Below are 24,574 nucleotides of genomic sequence, written 5' to 3'. Positions count from 1 at the left end.
ATTTTTTATCTGTTTTTACTTTCTGATAAGGTAACTGCTGCAAAAGAAACCCTACATATTTAGCAAATGTCTATTATTAGGGTTAGTGGCTAGAGTTAAATTTGAAAAATATAGAATTTTTTTATTTAAATATACTTATTTATTTATTTATTTTATTTATGTATATAACACCATTAATTCCATGATGCTTTACATTAGAGGGATATAGATAGTGACATGAAAAAATGTAAATAAAAATCATCAAAAAATATTTAAATATGTTTCAGATAAAACTTTGTAAAATTGTGGGTTATTTTCTGGTGACAACTTATTTTATCACAGAGTTGAAAGTCTTCTAAATAAGAGATTAGAGTAATAGTACATACAGTGTTGGAATTGTGTTTTTGTCCTGAATAGGGTCTGATCATTTATTTATGATACAACACTTAATAGGGTTGTCTTCTACCGATCCTCATCCAATACCTGATGCGTAAACATATATGAACGCAGATACATTGACTGGTTTATTGGATTTAATTTGATATTGGGTGAGATAGAAGGAATGACTGTAGCTCTCTAACCTTATAATATAAATGATCTCAGACTTGTACCAAGAGCTCATCTCTGGATCATTGCTATGAGGAAAGGGCAGCAGCAAGTAGAACTCTGTGTCCCTATAATTTCACAAGTAGGCTAATAAATTAAGACTTGAAACACCAAAAATTGTCTACTTGTAGTATAAAATGTATACAAATCCTTGGCACATTGCCCATCATGAAAACCATACTCTTCACCAGGAGAATACTAAATGGGTTTTCCAGGGGGTTAAAATATTCTCAAAAGGTCTAAATATGGGAGTTCTAACATAGCAGAACCTTATTTGCCTCTCCCCAATTTCCCATTACTTTGGTCCAAAGGCTGCCCATGTGCCCTTTATTTTTGGCCATTTAGAATGAGAAGTTCCAATGTTAGAGGAATAAAGCATTGGGCGAATTGCACAGAGGCCATCAGAACAGAAGATAACTATGAAGTCAGAAACAGTTAGTTGGACAGCCACATCACTGTACTAGCGATGATGATAAGTTTTGTGAGTTTTGAACCTGTGTATGTCACAGACATGTAGCTGCCATTTAACCAGAGACAGTGCACCCGAGTATCATCTCACACCCCTTCACTCTGGCAGAAAAATTAGCCATTATGAGGGCAGATGGTGCAATTGCTGTGAGAGGCCCCTTCCTTCCGTTCCCAGGACCCAATGCATGGACATCTATCTCATCCAAACTGTTTCCTTCACATGAGTGCTGGTCAGTACTTCCCCATAATGTCCTATAGTTTATGACCTTACTGATGCTTCTGAGTGAGTGGAGAGAAAAGGAACAGATTCTCCTTTACTTTCTGTGTGCAGTATATGGGAGACGACATAGTACCCAGTCTCTATCCAAAATCTCTTAAACACTAAGACTTAGAGATACAGTACATGCATACAGAAAGGAAAACTGTTACAAATGTAGAATACAGTATAATAGCCAGAAATAGTGTTATTTCTCATGTACGCACACTGTACGGTACTATTGATTTATACAATTGATTTCATGCTTTAAAGACAATTAAATATTCATTTCCTTTGTTACATCAGCCAAATCATAATGTATTCATCTAGAATCACTTTAAAAAATTGCTCCTGTGACCGGATCCTATTCCTGCAATACTCGCTATAATGCTTATGGTGATCTCTTCACTCCCCCTCAGAATATTCACCTATTAGGGAACTGTTCTTAATCTGTGATCCAGTGGTGTCCCTTGTAGTGCATCTTGGTCCATCAGCGTATAGAAACTAAAATCTCACGTATAACAGGAATACCCTTGGCCTGGCATATTCAGGATAACTTACGCCAATTTTCTGGCGTTTGTTATAATGGAAATCTACACCAGTTCCTAACTTGTGTAGATCGCCATTCTGGCGTAGGGACATGCAACAGATTTAGGAAGAGGCGCCCATCAACCACGCCCTGCATTTGTCGGGGCTTTTATTACGATATGTCAGCCTTAATAAATCTGCCATAATTTGCCTAATAGATCAGTTTGAGAGCAAAATAATATATTACAAAAATAATCCGAGATATGCAAAGACTACAAACAAATTGCCAAAAATTATAATTCACTCTTGTCTATATTTCTCCCTGACATGGAATTTGTTCACGTATTGTATATGTACAGTAAGTCTATGTGGTTAATACTAACTCAATTACTGTTGTCCCTCACACTGGGACTATAAATTACACTGACAAGATCCTCCACATAAATAAAACATAATTTTACTATAATAATATTGATTCCCCAACAAACTGCTTAGTAAAAAAATAAAAATAAAAACACTACAGTAATTCAGAATGAATAAGTCTCAACATTCATCTTTTATAGCCACACGGCATGATGTATTACATCTTCTATGCAGGCAAAATATTTACTTCAATCTCCAGTATTGGCCATTTTTGGGGGTCCCAGTGCTGAAATTTTACATGAACTTTTTTCACATACCCATCATGGCAATCCATTTCATAGGTATGCATTTTAATATACTATATACATACACACATTTTTACATTGAAAATTTGACTGGTACTATGCTGTAGGTGAGTTATTGTATGGACACTGAGTTGGTAGTTTCTGCTAGTTTCTACGCGAGTAGATAGATACTACTGTACATTGATTTGTCTAGTAGATAGACAAGTCAATGTAGAGTAGTATCTACCTACTTGTGAACTTGCCTCGTCGTCCTCAGCGCAGCACAGAGTGATTTACTGCAGCCTGCCACTCTTCTGCTTCATCCCTGTTTTACCGTATATTCAGCTGAGTATACGGTAAAACAGGGACGAAGCAGAAGAGTGGCAGGCTGTGGTAAACCCATAGGAATGAATGGACGCAGCCAGCACGCAAGGGAGTTAAGCTTCCATTCATTCCTATGGGTGCTAAGCTTTTCCCACAATGATTAGCCAGTAGCCAAGCATTGTGGGAAATTACCTCCGATCTTGATCCTGCCCGAAAAGATCGGAATTCTGATCGCGATCGTGAAATTTACTCGATCGCCGATCGAAATCCGAACATTTCTGATCCCGATCGCTCAACCCTACTTATTGGCAAATTTTTTGGCTCTGCATTAGAAGGGAATGAAAATTGCTGGTTACATTTGTGTCTCTCTTTCCTATGAAAACATCATGTTGAATATAATCACATTAATCTGAAGAACCCTGAATATAAATTCAGTACTCGGAGGCATAACATGAAGCTCCTGACCCCAATGCGAAATCTGTACAAGGCACACAACTACTATATATCAAATAAAACTACTGGTTTCATCTTATTGGGAAGAAATACCTATGGTGCCTCCTACGAGTCCTGGGTCTGGGTGCAAGTGCACCCTCTGCTCCCCATCAAGTAACACCCATGCCAGTATGGATTCTTTTGCATTCGTATTAAGGAGGTGGAACATAATATAAAACAAACATCTTTTAACAACTGTTCACTTGTGTTTCAGGTTTTGGGCAAAAGTTGCTTGAAAATGTAGTGTCAATATATAGAGTAGATATAAGATGTGATAAGGAGTGTTATCTTTTTGGAGAATCTCATTATTGCACTAGCCAAGGAACAAATATAAAAACCATTATTGTCCAAGGAAATAGGATTTTACAGCAACTGATGAAATCTTTGCTTTATATTAAGGAAGATGATAAGATAAATGCATGTAACCATTTTTCTTTACTTGGATTGAAACAGATGGATCGTCTTACTTGTTCTATTCAAATTAATGGTTTTAACTTTGTGACAAACTTGGATATGTACCAATATATAGAACAACAGTGGCGAATAGGCGCATTGAAGGCCCCGCATTAGAAAGCTGTACCAGAAATCTGACATGCCAAAAAGATATTGATGAGGAGAAAAGCACATTACACAAATTTGTCCTTGTCATTGTACGGCCAACCCCATCTGACCACTGCAAACTGAAAATGTAATATTTTGTGGGGCACATTTTGAAAGAGAGAGTATATCGGAGGTGGGTGAAGTCACTATTCGCCACTGTGATCCCAAAAAATGTAGCAACATTTTTTATTTGCATCTTACACATAGAATTTTTTCAGATCATGTTCAAGAAATCAATACTCATGCACTTTTTAGATCTAATGGAGAGAGTAAGCATTACATAAGGAAATATTAGGGAACTGTGCTGAAACTCGCTCTTGACCTTGAATCATCTGCCTAATCTCCATTGTATGTAGTGATGGAATGATACTGTATACTACTAGTATATTTTCACCACAAACATCCTACTGATAAAATTGATCAAACAGATTATACTGTATACCTGCAGATGGTGGTTAGAACCGGAATAGACCAAGTTTATTTAGGCACGGACTCCATACTGAGTTCACTATAGTCCTTATTAACTGCTATAAACAGGCAGCAATACATTTAGACTAATAGTCCACTGGAGCTGCCAATATAATATTCTGCTCTTAAATAGGCTGGCATACTTGACATAATATGTTGGTTTATTATCTTACATAATATTTAAGGAATGCGCACCATTTAATTTAATTTCATTTGTTGTTTGACCAGTGTGTGCCATATCATAAAGGTATACATTAGTGTAGATGGGAAAACCACACTATGCTTTCTAGGTCTCAGAGCCTATTATCAGCTTTGGACATTTTAGCTTGTACTGCAGTAGTGCAAATATTTTCAGACCACACAAAAAAAAAAACTTACTTGATTTGAGTAGAGTTGCGAGTGCTTCAACAGCTGCCCTAAAGATAATAAAAGGAGAAAACAAAGTCAGTTTTGTCAGTATTTCCCATTAGTGTTTGAAGCCTTTGTACAGGCGATGTATGTGACCTCCAATAGAACACTTTAAGAGATCACAGACATTTAACACATTCTCCTTCAACATAAACATGTCACAAAATTACAGCAGAGCAACAGGTTGGCCAAACTCTCCAAAGAAACAATACAAGAGACTCCTTGTTTTCTAGCATCTAAATCAGATTTAGTCTAACATAAGAGGTATACAGTCTTAGCCATAAGTATTAGCACTAGGGTTGAGCGATCGGGATCAGAAATGTTTGGATTCCAATCGGCGATTGAGTAAATTTCACGATCGCGATCGGAATTCCGATTCCAATTTTTTCGGGCGGGATCGAGATCAGAGGTTATTTCCCAAGATGCTTGGCTACTGGCCAATCATTGTGGGAAAAGCTTAGCACCCATAGGAATGAATGGAAGCGGCTGGCCGCTTAACCCCTGCGTGCCGGCTGCGTCCATTCATTTCTATGGATTTACCGCAGTCTGCCACTCTTCTGATTCGTCCCTGTTTTACCGTATACTCAGCTGAATATACAGTAAAACAGGGACCAAGCAGAAGAGTGGCAGGCTGCGGTAAATCACTGTGTGCTGCGTTGCTGTGAGGACGACGGGCAAGTTCAGGAGTAGATATATACTACTGTACATTGACTTGTCTATCTACTAAACAAGTCAATGTACAGTAGTATCTATCTACTCGAGAACTTAACTCAACTTACCGGCACAGAAGTGCTGCTGCTGCCACTACCCTCTTCTGGTTTGGTCCTCTCTCTTTCACATGCCTTCAGAGCGCCCCCTCGCCTCCCTAGACTAGTATTATTGAGATGCTAGGAGAAGGCAGGGCTTGTGGCTTGGGAGAGTGTGGGCGGGTACTGGGAGGGAAGACGTGAGTGATGCACTCACGTCTCCCCGCCCACACTCTCCTAAGCCACAACAAGCCCCGCCTACTCCCATCATCTCTAACACTAGCCTAGGGAGGTGGCAGTGCTCTTAAGGCCTGTGAAGGAGAGACCAAGACCGGACCAAGAAGAACTGGGAGAGGCAGCAGATCTGTGCAGGACACCAAGGGGGATTTTTTTTTTAATCACTACACAGCGTGGAATCCAACAATTTTTGGACTACATGCTGTGTAGTGAATAGGATCATTTTTAAAATCCGATGTTCAATTATTTAAAAAATCTGGGGCCACACGGTGGCTCAGTGGTTAGCACTGCAGCCTTGCAGCGCTGGAGTCCTGGTGTTCAAATCCCGCGTTTGTATGTTCTCCCCGTGTTTGCCTGGATTTCCATCCCATATTCCAAAAAAGACATACTGATAGGGAAAAATGTACATTGTGAGCTCTGTGTGGGGCTCACAATCTACATTTAAAAAAAAAATAAAATTATTTAAAAAATCCCATTGACTTGAATTGGGATCGAGTTTGAATGGAAAATGATTGGAAAATGGATTTTAAAACCGATACTGAAATTTCAAGATCGGATCAACCCTAATTGGCACCCTTGAAATTTTCCCAGAAAATGTATTTCTCCCAGAAAATTATTGCAATTACATGTTGTATTATACACATATTTATTTTCTTTGTGTGTATTTAAACAACACAAAAAAAACTGAGAAATAAAGAGGCAAATTGGACATAGTTTCACACTAAACTCTGAAAATAGGTTGGACAAAATTATTGGCGCCTTTTCAAAATGGTCGGTAAATAACTTTGTTTCAAACATGTGATGCTTGTTCATACTCAGAAAGTACTGTACTGTAGAAAGTAACAAGTGAAACTAGATAAAAAATAGAGAAGTTCACTCAATCTTTGCATTGTGTGCCTATGTATTCCACACTAAGCACAGAGAACAGAAAGAGGAGAAGAGTCTGAGAACTTGAGAACCAAAATTTTGGAAAAATTTCAACAATCTCAAGGTTGCAAGTCCATCTCCAGAGATCTTGATGTTCCTTTGTACACAGTGTGCAACATAATCCAGAAAATTTACAACCCATGGCACTGTAGATTATATCCATGGGCATGGTCGGAAGTACCCAGGAGGGCCCTATTGCTGACAGAGACACAAAAAAGCTACACTGCAGTTTACAACCAAAATGTACATGAGAAAATCTGTTTGGGAATACGTCTTGTGGACAGATGAGACCAAGATAGAGCTTTATGGTAAAGTGCATTATTCTACTGTTTACTGCAAACTAAATGAGACCTACAAAGAAAAGAAAGATATTGCAAAACAATAAAAAAACAATGCTGAGCGGCACGTAGCATAATACTGTACCAAATTTGGGTATTGCGCAAAAAAAATAAAATCAAAGTATAGAGAGTAGAGATGAGCGAACATTGTTCAGATCAGCCGATCCAAACAGCACGCACCCATAGAAATGAATGGAAGCACCTGCGACGCCGGCCGGCAGCAAAGTCAGCGTCACAGGTGCTTCCATTCATTTCTATGGGAGCGTGCTGGTCAGATCGGCTGATCCGAACAGTGTTCGCTCATCTCTAATAGACAGTATATTGTATTTGCATATATTGCATATTGTAGTTGCAATGAACTCTTACTTTTATAAGATGTGTGAAGCCACAACAATTTATATTGTATAAGCATTTACAAATCCATAAGGTAGCAGCAGCCTCCTCTGAGCATCATGGATATGTCCAGATTAATGTAGACTTTGTCCGGACCATTTTTGGAGTTTTGCATGAAATAATTTTATTTTACACTTTTTTCTCTGTTTTTTGTGTTGTTCCAAAACACACAAAGGAAATAAACATGTGCAAAACAAAACGTTTAATTGCAATAATTTTCTGGAAGAAATACTTAATTTTCTGGAAAAATTTCAGGGATGCCAACACTTACGGTGATGACTGTTTATAAATATACATGTGTGTCCATCCAGGCCTTAGCACAAATTTAGTTAAGGGCTCCAATTTACCCCGCAAAAAACAATACAATATTGTAACCTGTTATCAAAACTCTTGCTAGGCTGCGGCTTGAAACAAAGCGACTGGGTGGCCACATATGTGAACACAGTATAATGAAACCTCTATGAGAAGACCACCAAAAATGGCATCAAAATGGACTTCTAGAGGGGTAGTCTTCACAAAGAAGATGGTTAATATGAAAATGTGGTCTTTGTGAAGGGGTGGTCTTCTTTAAGAGGTGGTCTTTTGGAGAGATGTTATTGTTTTGAAAGGCTGGTTATCTTAAAAGGAAAGGTATTGAGAAAAGCTGCGTTCTTGGCCGGAGGGTTTTACCAAAGCCCTGGAAGAGGTCTGGCTGCTGGAGTAGGAGTATTGGGTATGTCTATACTCCACTCAGCCACTCCAGGTTGTAGAGGTGTGGGGTTAATTTCTGTGTTCCTGAAGGTTGTGTATAAAAGGGAAGTCAGCCCACAGGTATATGGCTCTCTCTGCTCCTGGGAAACCAATTGTGAGGAATACTGCTGTATTTTGTATTTAGGGAGCTGTGCAGAAGGCCCAGCTCTCATAGTTAGGAAACCTGTTATTGAAGGTAGTAGCCGGACGGATAGGATTTTATTTTGTATTGATTCTGTTTTTGTTTTGCCTGGAAAATTCCTAATAAAACTGGTTGCGGCCAGTAGCACCATACATGGCTGGATTGGACTTTCATTTTGTGCCAAAAAGTGCTCGTCTATCTGAGGAGACGATGATCCCTGAGCTAATCCCGTCACAATATATATGTGTATATATGTGTGTGTGTATATATATATATATATATATATATATATATATATATATATATATATATATATACACACACACAGATATATTTTACATAGTACACAGTGAACACACACAATAGCAGCTCAGAGACTTAATGTTAGCACATCTTGCCGGCTTTTCAGATCTATAAGACGTCAGCAACAGATGTGGAAACATATCAATTGTTAAAGCTAATCCAATAAACATTGAGCTAGATAAAATAAAATGTCGGAGAAAACTGAATTAAAGCAGATGAGTGATAAGCACCATGATATAGGCATGGTATAATAAAAAGCGCTAGGCCTGATCTCATTTATTTGTACAATTCAGCATCTTCCTTCTGGAGGTCATGTTACCATGGTTTCTGCATACACATAGACCTCAGGACAAGGTCTGGAGTTAACCGTTTACATGGCGGTGGCACCTGAATACAGAAGAACTTCCTGGCGCCGACTATGATTAAGGCATTCATTGAGTATGAGACACCCAGGCCTGGTGCCAGAGTGGTCAGCAATTGAGGTCATTGTGATCCTTTCTCCAGAAACTGACCCCTGGAATTAGGAGAGCGCTGCTCCTGCACCTAAAGCAGTTAATTGAATTACACTTCAATCTACCGGAGAGCAGGTCTACATGTGTGATCCTGACACGCTGCCAGCTGCTGCATCTGATCACCGCCTGGCACTATCGAGAAGATGTTATTGCCAGATATATCTATATACCACACAAAACCATTTTCTGCAAGCTCAATCTGCTCCGATCTATACTGCTGCCTGAATCTTCTACTACTCTTATTAACTAGTTGCACAGATACTGTAATTGAAAAAAGACATATGTTCAACCAGGGAAAGGCAGGAATGGCTTGTCGAGGGAATAAAAAACTAATTTGCAGCTTTTGAGCCAAACAGCATTTTATATGAAGCTGTAACAAGGATTGCATGCTAGTGTATAGAGCCTTCACTGTCCCTTTGTATGCTACCTACATAGGGATGTCTTTTTAGCATATTCCATGCAATATTTTTTGACATACATTATAAAACCGAAACGAAAAAAAACGAAAGCACTGAAAGAACACCCCAAGTACAAAGCTTAGGACAGCACTTTTTCCACATTCCCCAGTCGCCACTTGTCCTCTGTCTCTTAGGACGCAGTTGTTGGACTATGATGTATATATGTAAAAAGGCTGTGGGTCGTCCCATGGGGCCTTAGCCTTAAAGGGATCTTCCAGGCAAGGTTGATTTGAAATAAGAACAGAGGCGATACTCACCTATCCCCAGTCAGTTTAATTCAAACTCACATTTTATTTATTTTTTTCAACGTGATGTCGAAGCGAACAGAACACCACGATCAGAGCAAAGCTCAAATTTTTTGGTCTGAAGGGAAGTGGCTCAGGTGATCGTTGCACCCGATCACTGGCCTCAGTGATCATTTGGTGGTTACTGATGCTCTATTAGCAGTAACAACAACAGTACCCAACATGTTAGTGCTGAGGCCAATGACTGGCCAAAGAAGTCTTGTGAGACATTTTACTTCCAGATCAGAAAGTGCAGGCACAGAATGAAGCAGGAACCCTGACACCAGAACAGTTTGGGTCCCTTGGAAGACCCAAGTGACGGAGACCAAAACGCTAGTGTGAACCTAGCCTAACCACCTTTCAGTAAATTAGGAATAATTCCCTCCAACTAACATTTCCAGTATCATTGGTGCAAAATGTGGTGCACGTTGGTGCAAAATATGTGCCATTGATTTGATATTAAAGCAGTGTTTGGGTCATATAAAAAAATAAGCATCACGCCTTATTTCTTTTTTTAATACATTTACCTCTTTTCATTGGTTCCCTGTTTCCATTTAACCTCTTGAGGCAGGGGGTGTGATTCTGAGCTCCAATCAGAGAGGAACAGTGTCAGAGCTCAGAATCACATCCCTCGTCTGCTCCTGCCTGACACCGCCCTCCTGACAGTACAGAACATACATAGGATATAACGCACCAAAACTAACAGCATTGATTGCTCAGGAATGGTGGGGGCTTGAGAAAAAATTCTATCTTTTCCAGAATCAATGAAGCAGCGAATATTAATTCTTGCAAAGAGCTGGACCTGTTAGAGGTAGTGAAGAGTACTCTTTAGAAACACGGTTGTTTTCTTTTTTTTCCATTATCACATTTTCAAAGCAATAACTTTTTCATTTTCATGTCAACATCAAATTGTCATGTGGACAACATGTTGATCAAATTTTATTAACTCTTTTTTGATGAGATGGTAAAAAAGTAAGTTTTACCATTTTTATGTTCTAAATTTGCATGGTGCACTGGACATCATAAATAACATGGCACTGTATTCTGCCAGTCAGTAAGGTACAGTGATACCAAATTTATTATGATTTTTTTTATGTTAACCCCTTCCCGACATGCGCCGTAATAGTACGGCGCGTGTCGGGTCTGTAACTATGGCAACCGCCCGGGAGCCGCCGGGTGTCTACTGCTTTAAGGGCATTAACCCCTCCGGCGCTGCTGTCAAAGGCGCCGGAGGCGCCATTTTCCCGGCGGCGCATGGGCGCCGCCATTTTGGCAGGGATCGCCGGCTCCTGGAGCATGCTCCAGGGCCGACCCCCTGTTGCCATGACAGCCGGGAGCCTTGTTAAAGGCTCCCAGCCGGTCTGCAAATTCTCTCTTTTGCAGGCTGGTGTATACAGCCTGCAAAAGAGATGATGCTTTTTTGCAATGCATTGCAATGCATTAGCATTGTAATGCATTGCATTAGTGATCAGACCCCCTGGGGTTCAACACCCCTAGGGGGTCTAATAAATGCAAAAAAAAAATTAAAAAAAAATTAAAAAAAATATAAAAAGTATTAAAAGTTCAAATCACCCCCCTTTCCCTAGAACAGATATAAAAGTAGTTAAAAACTGTGAAACACATACATGTTAGGTATCCCCGCGTCCGAAATCGCCCGCTCTACAAATCTATACAAATATTTTTCCTGTTCGGTAAACGCCGTAGCAGGAAAAATAGTCAAAAAAGCCAAACCGCCGTTTTTTCACTGTTTTAATTCTGATAAAAATTTGAATAAAAAGTGATCAAAGCAATAACATTTCCCGAAAATGGTAGAACTAAAAAGTACACCCGGCCCCGCAAAAAAAGACGCCCTATACATCCCCGTACACCTATGTATAAAAAAGTTACGGCCGTCGGAATATGGCGACTTTTAGAAAAAAAAAATTTTAACACCGTTTTGGAATTTTTTTTAGGGGTCAAAATGTAAATAAAACCATATAAATTTGGTATCCCTGGAACCGTACCGAAACACAGAATACAGGGGACATGTCATTTTGGCTGCACAGTGAACGCTGTAAAACCAAAGCCCGTAAGAAAGTCGCAGAAATGCATTTTTTCTTCAAATCCACCCCATTCTGAATTTTTTTCCTGCTTCCCAGTACATTATATAGAATAATTAATGGTGGCATCATGAAGAAAAAATTGTCCCGCAAAAATTAAGACCTCATATGACTCTGGGAGCGGAGAAATAAAAAAGTTATGGGGTTTAGAAGGAGGGGAGTCAAAAACGAAAAACGAAAATCAAAAAATGCCATCGGCGGGAAGGGGTTAAACTACCTTTGCACAATAAAATAACTCATTTGCCAAATATAATTTTTTTAGTGCCTCCATATTCTGAGAGCCAAAACTTTTTTTTATTTTTCCATCGCTGGAGCTGTGAGAGCTTGTTTTTTGTGGGATCAATTATCATTTGTATTGGTACCTTTTATTGTGACTTTTTGATAATTGTTCATATTTATTTTATAAACAATGTGACAAACTTTTTTTTAAATTTTGTACAGCACTCACCATATGGGATAAATAATAATAATAATAATATATTTTAATTATATAGAGCCAACATATTCCGCAGCGCTGTACAATTTGTAGGGTTCAAATACAGACAGAAAGATACATTACAAAGAAAGTCATTTCACACACTGGGACTGAGAGCCATTATTATTATTTATATTTATATTATTATTTATTTACATAGCACCATTAATTCCATGATGCTGTACATTATTATATTAACTCCATGGTGCTTTACATTTGAGGGTTTACATATGGTACACAAAATGTACAAACAGATATGATACTAATAATGACCAACTGGCACAGTGGGATAGAGGGCCCTGCATGTGAGGGCTTACAGTGTATGAGGGAAGAGGGATAGAGACAGAAGGTGAGAGTAGAGACTGTACAGATGATGGTGCGGTGATAGTGTTATTGGAGGTTGTAGGCCTTCCTGAATAGGTGAGTCTTCAGGGCCTTCTTGAAGCTTGTGATTGTGGGGATCAGTCTTGTGTGTCTTGGTAAGGAGTTATTATTATTATTATTATTGTTTATTTATATAGCACCATTAATTCCATGGTGCTCAGAATATGGGGGATGCACGGGAGAATTCTTGGAGATGGTTGTGTGAAATAATGTTATAGTGCTTATGGAGACATCGATACCAAACTTGGCTATTTTTTAATCAATATTATTATTTTCTGTAAAAAATAATATTGGGAAAAAAAGGCTATTAATATAGTTTTATTTTAATCAATACTTTATAGTGTATTATTTAACATTCCTACTAGTGAAAACTAGGGGGCACAATTTCCTGTATTATACAGGATAGGTGTGGTGCTATTTCCTGTAGACATGTTTTTTATTCCTGGATAATATATGGATGTTATATTTTGGAGGGTTAAAGCTGGACATTCTTTCACACCAGTAAACACATTATATAATACTAAACTAGAATGGGAAATGGACCTTCTTATAATGGCTTGTTTTCTTATTTTTCTCATTCAATCCCCTGTATCCTAAGCCACGTGTTCCATCCCCAGAATTGTTTACAGCATTCTTATTGACATGTCTATCATTCCAAACATTGCAATGCTGAATGGTGACTGAGAAACACTGGAACGCTTATCAGGCCCTGGACAATGTTTTATATTAATAGAAAGTTTGTGCAGTGAACCAAAAATGTGTTTAACTTTTCTCTCTTTACAGTCTTCTCATTTGTCAAGGAGAGTCACTGCAGGCCTCGTATACTGTCAGCCGAAGCAGAAAAATGCAGCATTGTTGGGTTATCTATAAATAGGCTGCCATATAAAAATAAACAAAAATGCTATCTGCTGGAAAAAAGCTCGCCATAGGAAATTAACATGCCATTTGCAATTGGAGGCCATGTTATTTACATTTAAGGCATTTTTTCTGCTCATTTCTATAACGGTATATGTATAGGAAATACCCAGAAAAGATATACTCTTCAATTCCTTGTATTATCCTCTCCATGTGGAGGGATTTTCAGGAGAGCTGCCTTTTGGCGCATTCATAAGTGCACTCATTTTATCAGTTCACTTCCTCCTTATCATGCCATTTGTCAGTATACAAGTCAACACTGTTCGCCTTTGTCAGTATGGTTGCCAATAAGAGGGACAGAGAAAGTAGCGGTACTCATCATCACGGAGACAAGGCTATCACATAAACACACTATATCAACACAAAGGTGAAAAGCTGTGTCCCATGAGGAAGATTCATAGGATATTACTGGGCTGTGTTAATAATAATAATGCCCAAAACAAAGATTTATCCACATGGATATTATGTCTATCCCAAGATTGCTGTCATTTATATTCCATGACCTACAACTACAGGGAAATTTAACTTTACATTATATATTAAATCTCAATTCTAATATTCAGCTGATCTTTTTATCTTAGATCAATTGACATATATTGTTCACACACGAAAGGAATTCTGAAGGCCTATAAAAAAATGTAATAAACAGAATATTCTAAGTGACTAAGAACAGCACTCACTTAGGGGGCATTTCCTGAATTCCGAAAACTAAGACCGGGGCCCCATGTGGCGTAAATGCTGTGGTTTGCTCGCAGCAGAAAAAAAAAATCAGTGTTTTACAGTCACAGTATAGTGGATGGGATTGCAGCGAAACCTATCCCCACTTTGCGGAAAAGTACACACATCAGAGATGCTACATTTTCCAAAACCATTGCAGTTTTTGAAATCACAGCTAGTCAATTATACCTACAGTAACGCCAATGATTTCCCTATAGGTATAATTGAAGCAGAAAGTCCGCAGAGATTTCTGCGAAAAGCGCTGTGGGAAAAACCACAATGCGTTGCTGCCACGGTTTTGCTACAGTGATTTTTTTGATGTGTAATGCTACACGGAGCTTTATCCTAAAGGGGTATATTTACTATGTGCTTACTGTATCAATTCTTCAGAGTTATCAAGATCTATACTTGCAGTGATTATAGGGGTTATTCCACAATAATTATCTAAATTGTTGAACAGTGGGGGACCAACCACTGAGATCCTCATTGATCCAGGGAGGGGGTACTACATTAAAGGGTTCCTATCTTTCAAACACTTTTTTTTTCCTGAGTAACACTTTTGTTGTCTTCTCCGCGCCGCCGTTCCGTAGGAATCCCGTTTTTTGTTGGTATGCAAATGAGTTCTCTCCTAGCACTGGGGGTGGGCCCCAGCACTCAAACAGCACTGGGGGCGCCCCCAATGCTGTGAGAGAACTCTCTCCAGCACCGCCTCCATCTTCTTCAGCAACGTCCTCTTCACACATCTTCTTCCCGTGCAGGTTTCAGACTTCTAGGCCTCGGGCAGAGCAGATTGCACATCTGGTGAGATCTGGTGACTGCGCTGGCCACTCCATTACATATAGAATACCAGCTGCCTGCTTCTTCCCTAATTAGTTCTTGCATAATTTGGAGGTGGCTTTGGGTCTTTGTGCTGTTGGAGGGTGAAACTGGCTCCAATCAAGCGCTGTCCACAGGGTATGGCATGGTGTTGCAAAATGGAGCGATAGTCTTCCGTATTCAAAATCCCTTTTACCTTGTACAAATCTCCCACTTTACCAGCACCAAAGCAACCCCAGACCATCATATTACCTCCACCATGCTTGACAGATGGCATCAGGCACTTTTCCAGCGTCTTTTCAGTTGTTCTGCGTCTCACAAATGTTCTTCTGTGTGTTCCAAACACCTCAAACTTCGATTTGTGTGTCCATAGCACTTTTTTCCAATCTTCCTCTGTCCAATGTCTGTTCTTTTTCCCATATTAATCTTTTCCTTTTATTAGCCAGTCTCAGATATAGCTTTTTCTTTGCCACTCTGCCCTGAAGGCCAGCATCCTGGAGTCACCTCTTCACTGTAAACGTTGACACTGGTATTTTGCAAGTACTATTTAATGAAGCTGCCAGCTGAGGACCTGTGAGGCGTCAATTTCTCAAACTAGAGACTCTAGTGTACTTGTCTGGTTACTCAGTTGTGCAGCGGGGCCTCCCACTTCCCTCCTCTTTCTACTCTGGTTAGAGCCTGTTTGTGCTGTCCTCTGAAGGGAGTAATACACATCGTTGTAGGAAAACTTCAGTTTCTTGGCAATTTCTTGCATGGAATAGCCTTCACTTCTAAGAACAAGAATAGACTGTTGAGTTTCCCATTTTGAGAGTTTAATCGAACCAACAAATGTAATGCTCCAGATTCTCCACTGGCTCAAAGGAAGGTCAGTTTTATAGCTTCTCTAACCAGCAAAACTGTTTTCAGCTGTGCTAACATACTTCTTCAAGGGTTTTCTAAACATCCATTAGTCTTCTTGCACAGTTAGAAAACACAATGTACCATTAGAACACTGGAGGGATGGTTACTGGCAATGGGCCTCTATACACCTATGTAATGCATTAAAAACCAGACGTTTGCAGCTACAATAGTCATTTACCATCCATTTACTGATCCATTTAGTATTATTTTCATTGAAAAAAAACTTCTTTTTTTTTTTCAAAAATAAGAAAATTTCTAAGTGACCCTAAACTTTTGAACGGTAGTATATACATGCTCCAGAACTGTGGCAGTATGTACCATGTTAGCTGTTGAATGTATGTTACTGTTTTGGCTTTTTTTGTTTTTTTTTAGTATGTTGTGGATACATGTAGTTGGTTATGTTTGGGATTGTATTGGTTACAGTGCCTTGAAGTGATGCTACTATTATAATGTCTATAGGCTATCGCTATAAACTATGATGTAATTGCACCACATTCCTTATCTGTAGAGATCCAGTAAAGAAAAAGTCACCGGTATCTAGAGGTCGCACTGGATTAGTGAATCAGTCAGTGTCACTAGATACTGTTTCGAATTTTATTCGGACTGTTCATATCTGAACATTCTGTTCATTTCATCAGGGCCAAAAAACAATGAACAATCTTTGATATATTTTCCTGCAGAGGGGAGGTGAGAGCAGGGAAGGCTGAGGAGTCATCATAGTCGTCAGCAGCAGCAGCAGCCTTCCCTGCTCTCACCGTCGCCTGTTTGCACATATCACACAGTGCTAAGTGAACATCCTGTGCTCCGTGCTGGATAATTAGCAAATCAATAAAAGTGGGCTAATTCAAAAATGGCTGAGAGGATTAATGAATAAAAGGTATGTCTGGAATAGCCTTTCTAAAGGCTATGCAAATAGATGCTTAGTTAAAAATCACTATAGCCAATGATCGACTCCCTTTAAGCCAAATTAAAGTCCTTACTTGATTGCATGTGTGTGTCTTCTGGTATATGGCGAGATGATTTTAAAAAGCAGCTCCATGGCACCATTTATGCCCAACATTTCTCCCACCGAAACTGCAAAGAAATATAATAAATGAATAAATACATAAAAATAAAAAGCTATCAAAATCTGCTGATATTTACAAAGTCTGACCTTTGTCTAGAAAGTTGCTTCATCTGACAAAAGGTACATTCCATTCCCTACGGTAACACATATCAATGAACAAGGAATGCCTATAAATCTTTTTTTTTTTTCTTCTTTCTCACAGAAAAAATTTTGAGCACTAATCAAAAGAGGATAGAGGATTTATATGTGCGGTAAGCTTGTTTTGAGAAGACATTCATCACAGATGCGTCTCGAGTGTACTTGTCTCCTAGCATTTGGCTTAAAAACATCACTTTTTTCTAGTTTGCTGGATTATTACGGGACAGAATGTACTATGAGGAGCTTCTTTTCATAAAAATAAATAAACCAGTTGTTCCTAACATTGTACGGGCGTAGGTAACTTAATAAGGCAATTCAGATCACTTAAGATCATTTAAAGAAGTACTCTAGTAGTAATTCACCCCACCATTATCTTACATTACATTTGCTCCTGTTTAGATTATTGCAATAATATTAAATTTCTCAACAGAACAATTGAAACTACAATTAAAAAAAACACAATTTCTCAGCCATGATGTTTACTAAGGAGGGGTTCAGATATCTTTGGTCGGCAGCTTAGTAAAAAAGAATATAACTATAGACTGGCAACAGCCAGGCAACTCAGCAATGAGGCAGGTTTATAAAGACTGGCATTTCATATGTCAGTCTTAATAATGGGCCTTACAAGGCTTCCGCCTCTTGATAATTCCTACAGATGTTGGTGTGCCATAATGTTGATCTACACATGCCAGAAGTAAATATGTCAGGCTATGTCATCCCCAACCCGCTTTACTCCGTGCTCAGCCACATTTGTGGAAAGTGGCGAGCAAGGCACAGAACAGGGGATGTATTTCATCTTTGGGGCCTTGTTTTTTTAAGCAACATTCTTTTGCTGCACTTTGCCATATGGAGCCTTAGCCTTAAAGATGGTCTTTCACCACCTCCACCAACTGGAATTCATTGCATCCTCAATAGGTACTCATCAGGATTTTTTTCTCTAACCCCCCACCATACCTCTGATGTGTGATAATGTGCACTGATCTGTGTATCTAATTCTCCGATGTGTGATAGTGTGTTCTGAGCTGTGCATCTAATCCTCTGATGTGTGTATCTCAGTTTGGATATCAGTGTTGGGTGCACTTGGAGTAATGCTGTGTGCATGTGGAGTGACCGTGTGTATAGCAGTAGGAATATGAGTGAAAGACTTGCAGGTTTGTATTGGCTAATTGTGTTTTAGCACAATTATGCTCTCTTTTGTCATAATTCTACTGAACCTAACAGCAATGATTGTTCGGCAATGGTGGGGAGAAAAATTTCCAACTATGTCAGAATCGGTAAGACATATTCTATTGAAGCATGCAAAGAGTTGAAGTTGGTGGAAGTGGCTAAAGGTCTTTATTAGAGATGAGCAAAAAGTAAAATATTTGATATTCATTATTCATTTCGAATAGCAGCTCAATATTCGACTATTCAATAGAATATTGAACCCCATTATAGTCTATGGGGAAAAATGCTTAGTTTCAGGGGAACCCACCATTCGACTCAGGAGGGTCACCAAGTCCACTATGACCTCAGCAAATGATACCAACACCCTGGAATGCAACTGGGACAGCAGGGGAAGCATGTCTGGGGGCATTTAACAAGCCCAAGTCACAGTTTTACCCCACCATCACACCCTATCAACTACACACTTTCCACACATAAAAAAAACTCTATCAAAGTGTGAAAATACCTGGAAACCTTCTTTCTTCCCCAAATGGATGGACAGTAACCCAAATTTAAGCTAAAGAAACATTAACAAGCACCCCTTTAAATCACGTTGCCTATGACAACCACAGATGGAATAGGCAATGGGAAATCCAAGGTCTGGGACACGCTAATGGCACCCCCTGGCCAAACTACCGCCACTGCTGGGCCTAGTATCACCAGGAAGGACAAGTATAGGTGCATGTTGCCTGGCCGACCCCAGCTCTGTCCTCTCCAATCCCTCTGCGCCCTACATTTAGTGGATCTCCAAGTTGGATTTGTGGCTGGAACTTGCACGCTACGCATTGGAGGTCCTTTCCTGCCTTAACGCCAGCATGTTTTCGGAGAATGTCTTCAGTGCAGCAGGTAGCAACCTCACGGATAAGCACAGCCAGCTGTCATCTGACAGTGGTGACCGGCTGACGCTGATCAAAATGAACAGCCACTGGATAGACCCATCATTTTCATTTCCAGCAGTGTCAAGCACCCTGACATGAAGTTTGATGTGTGTGCTCACCCTCTACAATTCTTCCTCCTCCTCATACTACTCCTCCACCATCAGTGTTGCACAATTCTGCTCCTACTAGGTTCAATTCACACTAATGCCCCCAAACTCTTCTGGTTAGAAGCTCAATCCACCCTGATTCCCCCAACTGTGCTGGTTAGAAGCTCATTATAAGACATGCCAAGTAACACACTGGCACACATGGCTGACTTCATGTTAGGTTGCTTTTCAAGAGACAAAGGCATAGTTCACATCATGGAGAGCAAACAATACTGGATTGAACAAAAAATTGGATTGAGATGATATAGTGTGACTGAATTGCTGTGTATCACACTTAGCTTTTGGGGGATAGACCCTTAAAAATTGGATTGACCATACATGGCCTGACTGAATGAACGGCTGTCTCCCACTTAGCTTCGGGGGGTAGACCCTTAAAAATTGAATTGAGCTGATAAAGCCTGATTGAATTGCTGTGTCTCTCACTTAGCTTTAGGGGGTAGACCCTTAAAAATTGGATTCAGCGTACATAGCCTGACTGAATTTATGTGTCTCCCAGGTAGATTTTGGGGTTACACACTGTGAAAAACTGGATTGAGCGTATATAGCCTGACTGAATTTCTGTCTCTCCCACCTAGGTTTTGGGATACACACCGTGAAAAACTGGATTGAGCGTACATAGCCGGACTGAATTTCGGTGTCTCCCACCTAGGTTTTGGGGGTACACACCCTGGATATCTGGATTGAGCGTACATAGCCTGACTAAATTTCTGTCACTCCCACCTAGGTTTTGGTGGTACACATCGTGAAAAGCTGGATTCAGCGTACATAGCCTGACCGAATTTCTGTCTCTCCCACCTAGGTTTTGGGGGTACACACCCTGGATATATGGATTGAACGTACATAGCCTGACTGAATTTCAGTGTCTCCCACCTAGGTTTTGGGGGTACACACCCTGGATATTTGGATTGAGCATACATAACCGGACCTAATTGCTCTATATCCCTGTTTTGGGGTTACACACTGCCTGAAAAGCTGGTTTGCACGTATATAGCAAGAAGTAACTGCTGTGGATTCCTGCTATTTTCTGGGTGACACCCCTAATAAAAGCTGCTTTGCACGTATATATAGCAGGAGGTAACTGCTCTGTATTCCTGCAAATTTGTGGGGGGGGGGGGGACGACATCCCAAAGAAAAGCTGGTTTGCACGTATATAGCAAGAAATAACTGCTGTGGATTCCTGCTATTTTGTGGGGGGACACCCCTAACAAAAGCTGGTGTGCATGTATATAGCAACAAGTAACTGTTCTGTATCCCTGTTTTCCACCATCCGTGGAAAGCTGGACTCCTGTCCCTGCAGTGTATAGCTCTGAGAAGAATTGTTGTTGTTCTTCGGTTTTTCCCTGCCTATCTGAAGCTAATGCCTATCTAGCCCTCAGCAGATATGTTTCTCTCCCTATCTTTGACCGCAAAAATGGTGAATATGGCGGCGGCCGTTCTTATAAATGGGAGGTCACATATTTTCGGCAGCCAATGGGTTTTTTAATTTTTTTCACTGCCTCCGTTGTCGTAGTTCCTGTCCCACCTCCCCTGCACAGTTATTGGTGCAAAAAACGCGCCAGGGAAGGTGGGAGGGGATACAAATTTTCACTGCTTATGCCGCGTGGTATTCGATTGGGAACAAATACCTCAAATGACCTGATATTCGATCGAACAGTGTTCGCTCGTCTCTAGTCTTTATGCAAATAAATTACTAGTTGTACTAGATCTTTTCCTAGAGATATGTATATCTATGTCCTCAGCTCATTTTACTGTAAGACATGGTTCCTGCACATTTGACAGCATTATCAAGGTGACTTAAAGTTTCTAGTAAATACATGGCATTAAGCAGAAGTCAGAGTGCAATGTATTAATTGCAGGGAGCTCTGTTAGTCAATGCCATTTTGAACACTGTACATTAAAGCTTGGAGGGGTCAGTTCTGACCTGCCCGGTGCCTTTTCACATGTTCACAGCTGCTACAACCATTATTTGGAAATGTCAGATGTGGTCACAGAAGATCGAGCTTTCAAGGACATGAAGGGAGCTAGTACAAGCTGACTAATGATGCTGCGTTCGCTAAAAGCCGCCTCATTTACAGGGGTGCTTTTTAATGTAGCAATTCATAACTAACCTATATACTGGTAAATAAGCATATTTACCGTTTATTATTATTCATAAAAATAAACACATAACGTTATCCATATATAATATACATAAGTCATAAATACTGAGCAGGTTATTGTAAACAGGTATAAGGAGTAGAGATGAGCGAACACTAAAATGTTCGAGGTTCGAAATTCGATTCGAACAGCCGCTCAATGTTCGTGTGTTCGAACGGGTTTCGAACCCCATTATAGTCTATGGGGAACAGATACTCGTTAAGGGGGAAACCCAAATCCGTGTCTGGAGGGTCACCAAGTCCACTATGACACCCCAGGAAATGATGCCAACACCTCTGGAATGACACTGGGACAGCAGGGGAAGCATGTCTGGGGGCATCTAACACACCAAAGACCCTCTATTACCCCAACATCACAGCCTAACAACTACACACTTTACACACTCAATACCACCTCTCTGACAGTAGGAAAACACCTTGAAACATGTGTATTTGGCACTTGCAGTGAGGAGAGCTTGTCACCAGCAGTGAATTTGGCCCTTGTAGTAAGTTGAGGTTGGCACCAACATTTGTTTTGAAAATCAGGGTGGATTGAGCCTCTAACCAGCAGAGATTGGGCAAATTCATGGTGGAGGGAGCCTCTAAAAACCCCAGTTTGGACCAATTCATGGTGGAGGGAGCCTCTAAAAACCCCAGTTTGGACCAATTCATGGTGGAGGGAGCCTCTAACCAGCCCAGTTTGGGCAAATTCATGGTGGAGGGAGCCTCTAAAAAACCCAGTTTGGACCAATTCATGGTGGAGGGAGCCTCTAACCAGCCCAGTTTGGGCAAATTCATGGTGGAGGGAGCCTCTAACCAGCCCAGTTTGGACCAATTAATGGTGGAGGGAGCCTCTAACCAGCCCAGTTTGGACCAATTAATGGTGGAGGGAGCCTCTAAAAAACCCAGTTTGGACCAATTCATGGTGGAGGGAGCCTCTAAACAGCCCAGTTTGGGCAAATTCATGGTGGAGGGAGCCTCTAAAAAACCCAGTTTGGACCAATTCATGGTGGAGGGAGCCTCTAACCAGCCCAGTTTGGACCAATTAATGGTGGAGGGAGCCTCTAAACAGCCAAGTTTGGACCAATTCATGGTGGAGGGAGCCTCTAAAAAACCCAGTTTGGACCAATTCATGGTGGAGGGAGCCTCTAAACAGCCCAGTTTGGGCAAATTCATGGTGGAGGGAGCCTCTAAAAAACCCAGTTTGGACCAATTCATGGTGGAGGGAGCCTCTAACCAGCCCAGTTTGGACCAATTAATGGTGGAGGGAGCCTCTAAACAGCCAAGTTTGGACCAATTCATGGTGGAGGGAGCCTCTAAAAACCCCAGTTTGGACCAATTCATGGTGGAGGGAGCCTCTAACCAGCCCAGTTTGGACCAATTAATGGTGGAGGGAGCCTCTAACCACCCCAGTTTGGACCAATTCATGGTGGAGGGAGCCTCTAACCAGCCCAGTTTGGGCAAATTCATGGTGGAGGGAGCCTCTAAACAGCCCAGTTTGGGCAAATTCATGGTGGAGGGAGCCTCTAACCAGCCCAGTTTGGACCAATTAATGGTGGAGGGAGCCTCTAACCAGCCCAGTTTGGACCAATTAATGGTGGAGGGAGCCTCTAACCACCCCAGTTTGGACCAATTCATGGTGGAGGGAGCCTCTAAACAGCCAAGTTTGGACCAATTCATGGTGGAGGGAGCCTCTAAAAACCCCAGTTTGGACCAATTCATGGTGGAGGGAGCCTCTAACCAGCCCAGTTTGGGCAAATTCATGGTGGAGGGAGCCTCTAAACAGCCCAGTTTGGGCAAATTCATGGTGGAGGGAGCCTCTAACCAGCCCAGTTTGGACCAATTAATGGTGGAGGGAGCCTCTAACCAGCCCAGTTTGGACCAATTAATGGTGGAGGGAGCCTCTAACCACCCCAGTTTGGACCAATTCATGGTGGAGGGAGCCTCTAAAAACCCCAGTTTGGACCAATTCATGGTGGAGGGAGCCTCTAACCAGCCCAGTTTGGGCAAATTCATGGTGGAGGGAGCCTCTAAACAGCCCAGTTTGGGCAAATTCATGGTGGAGGGAGCCTCTAACCAGCCCAGTTTGGACCAATTAATGGTGGAGGGAGCCTCTAACCAGCCCAGTTTGGACCAATTAATGGTGGAGGGAGCCTCTAACCACCCCAGTTTGGACCAATTCATGGTGGAGGGAGCCTCTAAACAGCCAAGTTTGGACCAATTCATGGTGGAGGGAGCCTCTAAAAACCCCAGTTTGGACCAATTCATGGTGGAGGGAGCCTCTAACCAGCCCAGTTTGGGCAAATTCATGGTGGAGGGAGCCTCTAAACAGCCCAGTTTGGGCAAATTCATGGTGGAGGGAGCCTCTAACCAGCCCAGTTTGGACCAATTAATGGTGGAGGGAGCCTCTAACCAGCCCAGTTTGGACCAATTAATGGTGGAGGGAGCCTCTAACCACCCCAGTTTGGACCAATTCATGGTGGAGGGAGCCTCTAAAAACCCCAGTTTGGACCAATTCATGGTGGAGGGAGCCTCTAACCAGCCCAGTTTGGGCAAATTCATGGTGGAGGGAGCCTCTAAACAGCCCAGTTTGGGCAAATTCATGGTGGAGGGAGCCTCTAACCAGCCCAGTTTGGACCAATTAATGGTGGAGGGAGCCTCTAACCAGCCCAGTTTGGACCAATTAATGGTGGAGGGAGCCTCTAACCACCCCAGTTTGGACCAATTCATGGTGGAGGGAGCCTCTAAACAGCCAAGTTTGGACCAATTCATGGTGGAGGGAGCCTCTAAAAACCCCAGTTTGGACCAATTCATGGTGGAGGGAGCCTCTAAC

The 24,574-nt window shown here is 41.0% G+C and overlaps 1 protein-coding gene across 1 annotated transcript in view; it reads right to left on the bottom strand.

Moving 5' to 3' along the window:
* The window catches only part of AGBL1 (AGBL carboxypeptidase 1), a 543,682-nt gene that overhangs the window by 473,611 nt on the left and 45,497 nt on the right, over positions 1 to 24,574 (bottom strand). The window contains exons 5-6 of the mRNA XM_075273295.1: positions 17,132 to 17,225; positions 4,747 to 4,784 (exon numbers count right to left, since the gene is read on the bottom strand). Of these exons, the coding sequence (XP_075129396.1) occupies positions 4,747 to 4,784; positions 17,132 to 17,225 (132 nt within the window). The remainder of the gene's footprint in view (positions 1 to 4,746; positions 4,785 to 17,131; positions 17,226 to 24,574) is intronic.

Source organism: Leptodactylus fuscus, chromosome 5 (assembly GCF_031893055.1).
Source record: "Leptodactylus fuscus isolate aLepFus1 chromosome 5, aLepFus1.hap2, whole genome shotgun sequence".
Lineage (NCBI taxonomy): Eukaryota > Metazoa > Chordata > Amphibia > Anura > Leptodactylidae > Leptodactylus > Leptodactylus fuscus.
The sequence above is the reverse complement of the archived record's forward strand: the minus strand, read 5'-3'. Positions and strand labels throughout refer to the sequence as shown.